The 7,938-nt window shown below is 46.8% G+C and overlaps 1 protein-coding gene across 6 annotated transcripts; it reads left to right on the top strand.

Moving 5' to 3' along the window:
• Positions 1–951: 951 nt before the first annotated feature.
• Positions 952–7,478, top strand: Eif2bdelta (eukaryotic translation initiation factor 2B subunit delta; the record flags this gene model as incomplete). 6 transcript variants are annotated; one of them, XM_077683263.1, is given in 7 exon segments in its annotated part: positions 952–1,066; positions 1,562–1,605; positions 2,655–3,749; positions 4,119–4,161; positions 4,547–4,750; positions 6,317–6,431; positions 7,364–7,478. In XM_077683263.1, coding segments are annotated over 6 exon segments (1,584 nt in total), but the record flags the coding sequence as incomplete, so codon positions are not given.
• Positions 7,479–7,938: the final 460 nt, after the last annotated feature.

Raw genomic sequence — 7,938 nt, 5'->3', positions numbered from 1 at the left:
AGGTCTTTCCGCTGAACTTAGTGTGGAGCGGAGATTTGTTTACTGTTAGTCAACCTAGATGATGCCACCACACCGCGGCGAGCCGTTTTCTGCCTTTGGTTTGTTTGTGACCGTATTTAAACTTGGCTTGTTTTTGTTCATGGAGAAAATAATCGTTTCGTGAAACATTGTGCTCGTTCGACAAATATGGTCACGTAAGACACCGTCGCTTGCGTCAATCAGCCAGTGTCGTCTGAGACAACCCCAAAGCCGCAGTGCTGTGCATCTAAACCAAGCATAGTGCGTGCAGTACCAACAGCAGTACGCATCGGTACTTCTATGTTTACATGCGCTTTCGTAACTTCCACTGTTTGTCCTACCATTCTTACTGATATAAAAAGAATGTGCCCTAAATTTAAGCGCAAATAGCTTGTTCAGCAAGATTACAAGCTCTGCCGAATTCGCGTTTGCTTTTGCTGGCCTCCGCCAATCGCAGACCTGGCTAGTATGACATCACAGGTTCTGTTGCGGTAAACTATGGCGGGAAATGAGCTAGTGGGTCGCATGGCCATTCCATTTTTCCTAATTATATAACTTATATGAGCTAAGTTTGCGTTAAAAGTGGTGTCAGCATGATTTAAATGATATTTTAAATGAACCAAACTTGCATTTTGTTTCCACGGCCCCTTCAAGGTGCGAAGCTGAAGATGGGGTTGTGGACGTCCGGGATACCGTGAGACATTTACCTTGAGACACTGTACCACAGAACAGACTGTACCTTGAGGTTGGTTGTCCTGCGGTACCTGGTTCTGCAAAGGAATGTGTGAAGTGCTGAAAATGCACGCCGAAAGCGGATGTTCTGGGGTATCATTTAGCTTTGCAACACCCAAATAGAAGGAGGACCATTCAGTGTGCTTTTGTTTATTATTTTGTCTCCAGAAATAATACACGAAAATACAAGCGCGCCGATTTTATCATCTAACAACGCTGTAAAGGCGCAAGCCGTATCCTAAGCCACTTTGCGGCCAGTACGAGCCATGGCTCTAGGCTCCGCTGGCTTCTGCAAGATATCGAAAGAGTAGCATCAGTGAGTTGTAAGGAGTTTGCTCTAGCTCAGTACAGTCGAGCTTGCAAAAAGTTTATGCCACATATGTTTTCCCAATGACTGCAGCTTAATTTTATGAATATTTTCGCGAGTGTACCTGGATTTTGTTACGTTTCAACTCGCATGTGGCATCCTCATTTCCCCCACGGGATATGTAGCTACGAAAATGTGCTTTTTTCTATTAAACTAAAGTAATAGTTGCGATTTTTTAATCTGTGCACTAGGCCGAAAGAAGGATTTCTAATTATAATTAATAAGAGGCAAATCCGGGGCCATTCTGGGCCAACGGAAAAGCAGTGCATTCGGTGTTTGCGACATATGGTTGCTGAATGATCCGAGACGTTTAGTTTGTTTAGTCCAGCTTTGGAGCCCCTGCGTTTCGCTAGCAAAAGTTTTTCACGTCAGGCTTGGATGCGGGTGCTTTGTGTTGTATTGCTTCGCAGTTGTGTGTGTCATGGCATGAAACTTCTTTGACAGTCCGTCGTCGAGTATCTTTCCCCGCGGCAGTCATGGACACATCGGTAAACTAGTGTTTCTGAGCATTCCTGCCTGCTGTACTAATGCTTGGTGCATGAGCCAATGCCTGGGCCTGCAGCGCATTTGTTTTCTTTTGGAGTTGCGATGCGGTGACTCCGAGATTGTGCAATGCGTGGCCTGCTTATTTCGGTGCCCACAAGTTTGAAGTGCGTTGCGCTGCATACTAACCCTGGTTGCTTTGGCCTGTGGTGCAGTCTTCAGCAAGCGACGTTGCAAGCAAACCGGAGGGTTACAAAAAAATAATGAGGCTTTTAGGGGCAGAGAACACGATGGCAAAGCCAGCGTTCGAACTTTGTTTTCTTGAGTTGGCTTATAACAAACAGCGTAAAATAAAACACGAGAAGCATAAACACTAGAAACGTCTTCGTCCTGCAGTGTGCACGAACTGACTGATAATGTTGGCGATTTAAAGAATTATTGCAGTATAAAACTCAAAATTCATTAGGGCGAGCTGTGGATATCCCGGTTGACATTTCAATGCTGACCAAATTCTTAGTGTGGTCACCCAACTGCCAATATTGCATTGAGCTCGATAAAAAGTTTCCAGGTGGCAATTCTGGATATAGTTCTTGTGGTAATTTGCTCGTAGCTGATGTGCCAAGCACAGCAATGGAGATGCAACTCTTCTAGTGTTATTTAAGATGACGAGCTGAAATGTTCGTTCCTTAAATTATATGTAGCAGAACATGAACACGTCTTTGTAATGTATTTTTTTTTTTTGGCAGTGGTAATTTTGTCACGTCAGACTTTTGTTAGCCACCCATTTTTGAAACTTTTGCTTCTACAGATAGTAAAACTGCACTGCTAAAGTGGATGTCCAGAGCAAATACATTAGCAGTTTTCGTTTTTTTTCCTTTGCATGTTTTACTGCATGACCTTAAGAGCAGGCACCAGTTATTTGTTTGCTCAGCACATCTCAAGTGCCTGAACCGTTGATTCACATTCATTTGATGCATGTCGTTCTGCACACTCGCTTGCTCAGCGTTGGACCAATGAATTTGTAAAATCTTTTCACGGATTTCTGCTTTTCTAGCAGCAGGTCGGAGCAAAGCGGAAGAAAAAAAATCGGCCAGTTCAAAAAGGAGCTTGCCCCGTCTCAACGGACAGCTCGCAAACTAAGAAAAGTTCACCTGGCTCAGCCGAGGCCAAGACTCAGTTGGGGCAGCAACCAGCCGTTGTCAAAAAGAGCTGTCCACTGCAAGAACAGCGAAGTAGCAGTGTCCAACAACCAGCCAAAGTAGTCCTCACCCAAGTACCTGTACAGCCCGAAAAACAGGCTCAAGAAGTGCAGCCTGGTGAATCCGGACAAAAAAAGAAGAAAAAGAAGAAGAAGAAACCCAAGCAGCCACCGTCTGAGCAGCAGGTAACCACAACACCCGGCCCGGGCAGGCCAAGCCAACAACCGGAATCTGGCTGCTGCAAGCTCAGGAACCTTAAGGAGATCACGTGCCTCGAACTCATCTGCCCGCACTCAAGCAAGCCAGCGGCTAAAGCGTTCTCAGCCGGAGAGTCGAATGCAGCTCCCCCGCCAAAGTGTCCACAGCCTGAGGTCGCCACCACCAACGCGCTCACCCCGAATCACCTGGAAAGCCTGTCGGATGCCATAGTGAAGAGCCTCGCATCGCTGGACAAGACATCCATCAGTATCACCCTCGTCAACCCTGACTCGGCTGCCAGCGAGAAAGTTGTCCACGCTCTGCACGAACCTAACCCCAACTCTCAGATTGTCATTGACATATGCGGCAGTAGTGTGACTGACCGGGACAAGGGCATGACTGGAAAGGTGCTGCAGAACAGCTCGGGTGGCGCGGTGTCGTCAGGGGATGGTGCAAGGGCAGCCAGCAAGAAGAGCAAAGGTGGCGGTGGGGGGACGAAGGTTGCGAACAATCATGCTCCTTCCTCAGCAGAGGGGAGCCTGCAAAAGGGGGATGGCAAGGCACCCAAAGCAATTCAGAAGCAGGCAAAACCGGGTGCCTCGCAAGCAAGTGAGCCTTCTTTAGAGCAGCCAAACAAGGAAAAAGGCTCGACAGCTAATAAACCCGACGCAAGGGCACCCAGTGGTGCGGCACCGGGCATACCTGGCGAGAAGACAAAGGCGCAGCTGAAGGCAGAGAGGAAAGCAGCCTTTGTGAGTTTCTTTGGTCTTGGAAATGTGTTGGCATGCCTGACATGTTGTGGAGTGCATCAAGTGCGCTCTGGACTGTTTATCAGAGATATAATTTTCTGAATAGAGAGTTGCCTTCGTAATACTCCAGCTCGCATTAAATGTAGTCTCGGTTGACTCTTAACTGTTTTCTTTTCAAGCAGTGATGCCATTGGGCATTTAGTTATGGCATGCTTTGGAATTTGTTGACAAGCCTGTACAGCGCTTATTAAATAAATCAAGTTAGCCTACAATAATTTGCATGCACTCTGTATAGCTTGATCTTATCTGTGCATTTTTATGTGCACCAAATCACTGTTTCTTTTTTCTTTCTTTTTTACTCATGATTCCAAGGAGGCTGAAAATGCGGCTCGCCTTGCAGCCCAAAAGGCTGAAGGTAAGGACCCCATCAAAATCTTTCTCGTTTCCCAACATTTAAGGCATGGCGTCAGCAATTGAAGCAGTCTTGTGAAGTGCGGTACACACTGAGGATGCATGCCGAGATTACTTCCAGTAAAGTTTCTTATCTTTGTTATATTTTTTGGTCTATTTTCTATACTGCACTGCATGGATGTATTGTGCCAAATGAGTGTCGTGGTGCTTTCCAAGAACTTGTTTAGAATTGTTGTAAAAATTGCAGCGAATAATTTAGGTTTTCATGTATTTGTAAAGCTTTTCATGTTGGAGCGTGGTGGTTTTTAAGCCCACGGGTCATGAAACTGATGACCCTGTGTTTGCATTTTGGTGGGCGAACCTGTTGCCCCTGCCTGTGTGTCGCACAGGAGCGGCAGAGAAGAGCAAGGCTGAGCTGAAGGCGCAGAGGCGGGCGCTACAGGACTCACAGCGGGCTGCCAAGGCACAGGTCCCTGCCTCCGACAAGCCCAGCAAGCCTGCGGAGGCCGGCACAGCCCCCGCTCAGCCTCCATCCAAGAAGGCCGAGAAAGAGGGAGGCGGCCGCCAGGAGCAGCCACATGTCCAAACGCAGGGTGGGCCAAGGTTTAGGTTGCAAGTGCACTTGTGGTGGATTGGCTCGTCTTGCGGCAGGCAAGGGGGGGTCCAGCGTGCAGGTGCAAATATCAAACACTTTCATTGATGCCTACTTAGGCGTGCACATTGAAATTACCCTGGAGCACCGTCAAGGCAAAAAGAAATGTTGAAAAATTTGTTCAGTAGGGGGAAAAAAGGAAGCATGCACACAGACGGGAATGCAGCTAGCAGCTTTCAATATATTCTTACTGCTACATTTGAATCTGTTGGGGCATCTGTTCAATAGCCAAAGTGCTCTTATATACATTACAGGGGTGGGGAGGAGGGTATGAAAGCTGTCAGCTGACCATAAGTTAGGCAGCAGACTCGAAACGTAATTGAATGTGGAGTATGAGGGAAAAAACAGCGGCACTCACGATCCTTGAAAATAAAGAGTGAACACAGCAGATTATGGCTTTGAAGCACTTAAAGGTCGTGACTTTTTTTCATTAAGTCAGTGTGGCTTAAGCTTTCCTCCTATGTTTAGCCAAGTCCATTGTCAAGGATAATGTTATGCCCTGCCTGCAGATGTTCTGTTATGCTGCGGAGCATCTCACAATTGCGGCAGTTGGATACATACCATTGATGTACAAATCCTTGCTGATGAAGCACTGCTAATATGTACCACTGATGTTGCACAAACCCTTGATGATGGAACACTGCTATTTGTTAGCCTTGCATACAGTGTACTGGGCTGTTTTGCTGTGCCTTTTTTGCTCTTTCCTTTTTCTGCGAAGCAGTATACCTCTAACTAGCCAAGGAAATTTTCATGTCCGCGTCAGCAGAAAACTCCCAGGCTACTACTGGCTACTGGCTACACCCTGGCTACACAAATAAACTGCTGGCACCACCAGGTATCGAACCTGGGCCCTCGTAGAGAAGAGGAGCGAGAGCCTGTCGTTTTGCCAACTAAACTACGCCCAGATGTTTAGGAGGAGGAGGCCAACAGTTGTTTGAATTGAGCGCCTAGGGAGGTTGATGCATGAAACAAGAGTGAGGGGGAAGCAGTGGGAGAGACGTTGCAAAGACGCCATGTCACCCTCATCCTCACCCTTCGAAAGATGCTAAAACTGGATACCAGGAACGAAGCACTTCAAACTGCGCAGTGAAGTGCTGGCACGTGCAGCATGAAAGCAGGCAAAAAAAAGAACAGAACTCCCGCTCGCGCTGTTCAGGCAGGGGGTGCGCGAGCACTGCGAGAGCGGGAAACGAGAATTCATTGCTCAAACCTCCGTTAAATTCATTGAGAGAGGAGTGAGACAGGGAGGCGAAGAGCGTCACGGGTGGTAACAGTGAGCGGATGCCACATGTGTGAATTCAAGCGACTCCACTTGGGTAATCATTGTTTGCAGCTTCACAGTCCTACCACCTTCACAGCGTGGATTGGAACCAATTTTTTTCTTTTCTCAAAGAGGCAATGACATGATGTTTGGCCGTAGCTTTGTAGAACAGAAAAATGCTGTGTGGTGTTCACTGGGTGGCCGGCTGAGAGGGGTCTGACCTGTCTTCTGTCTGGGACCATGCAGAGGCCAGGAAATCCTCTGCCCCCAAGAAGGCCCCGCCCAGGCAGCACGAGGTCCTGCGGCTGTTCTCTCACTTGCACCAGTGCCCTGGCACAGTGGACCACCTCAAGTCCTATGGGTGGGTGTTGTCCCGAGGCCTGCAGAACACCCCTCCCCTCTACCCAGCTCACACCTTGTCGAGTTGTCTGGAACTGAGCAACGTAGAAATTGCCTTGCAAATATCATACTCAAGGCTCCTACAACTGGTTAGAACTGAGGTGCTCTAAGTGAGAACTGGTATTTTTTAATTACCATGCAGGGCCAAAATATGCCCGACGTCGCTTTTGGGAGGTTACAGGTACTACATTCTGTAAGTCGTGAGGATGTTTCTTTTGTCAAACCGCTTCCTTTACGATTGAAGCTGCTGTGCCCTGGAATCAGTTTATCGAAGCCTTGTCAGCTTAGGGCGGTTAGCGGCCGTGTGCACACTCTCTTGCAGCAAGATAAAATCCTTCAAGGCAGCAGTACAGTAGAACTACACTAATGTGTTCCTCGCGGATACATTTTCCTCGTAATTGGGTGCTGGGAGCTCAATCCTTCTGTGACTCTAGTAGTTAAATGTGTGTTCAGATGAACCATTTTTCCAAAAAGTGATTCTTCTTCCTTCCTTCTTTCTTTTTTTTTTTGTTTTGTTTTTGTTTCATAGTGCTCAGAAATTAAGGACCAAAAAGTTTAACTTTATTTACACCTGTACCTGAGAACCATTGTGAGCGTTATGGAAGCTAAAGCCAACAACACTCACATAAAAGGACAGCTGAACTGTCCTGCAAGCTAGCCAAATATACAGTATATCATTAATGTTTTACTAAAGGGCATTGTTTGTGCCTATGTATTCTCCAGTCACCTGTGTTCACATTCTTTAATTTTACCAATTTTTTAAAGAAGAACCAAGGAATCGGGGCTTCTTTACTAATTTTGCATGCCGGAATAGGCATGCCCATCCAACAAGTTATTTTTTTCTTCAGTTCGCGTGGAAGTGTTTATGTCCCATGTCTGCGTGTTTGCTTGCAGGCTATCTGGTTCTCAAATTCATCCAGACGTGTTCCAGACCGGACTGCAAATAGCAGAGAGTGTCATTGTTGGTTCAAATGCCCGGTGCATCGCCATGCTTTTGGCATTTCGTTCGGTGAGTTGGTGAATCACTGTTCTTGTGCGAAAGTACAATGCATGTTGAAAACACCAGCATTGTGCAGTAAAACCGTGATGATGCAAATCTCTCGGGTAACAGAAGTATTCATACCATCCTTAATTTAGGCTATCAAAAATGAACCAGGCAAACTCACAGAAGTAACAATGCACCCTTATTAGAAGTAAAGGAAACGTACAACTTCTTGGTGGTTATTAGGGGCGAAGGTCCTTAGGGGCTGGGGATGTTGGTGTCTCCTGTCGTCGTCGTAATCGTCGTTTGTCTCATGTAGTCATGGTACTAAAACACCAGAAAACTTGTTCACACCTCGCGCTGGAACGTAACGCGTGCTAAAAAAACACTGGGACACTCATTTACGCCTCAGTTTCGTGGTTCAAAGACAAGAAACTTTTACAGCAAAGCTGTATACCTCTACCCCCCAATGGTTTCATCTCCGTGG

The sequence above is a fragment of the Haemaphysalis longicornis genome, unplaced genomic scaffold, assembly GCF_048455015.1.
Source record: "Haemaphysalis longicornis isolate Haplotype H1 unplaced genomic scaffold, Haemaphysalis longicornis Haplotype H1 scaffold_9, whole genome shotgun sequence".
Lineage (NCBI taxonomy): Eukaryota > Metazoa > Arthropoda > Arachnida > Ixodida > Ixodidae > Haemaphysalis > Haemaphysalis longicornis.
The sequence above is the reverse complement of the archived record's forward strand: the minus strand, read 5'-3'. Positions and strand labels throughout refer to the sequence as shown.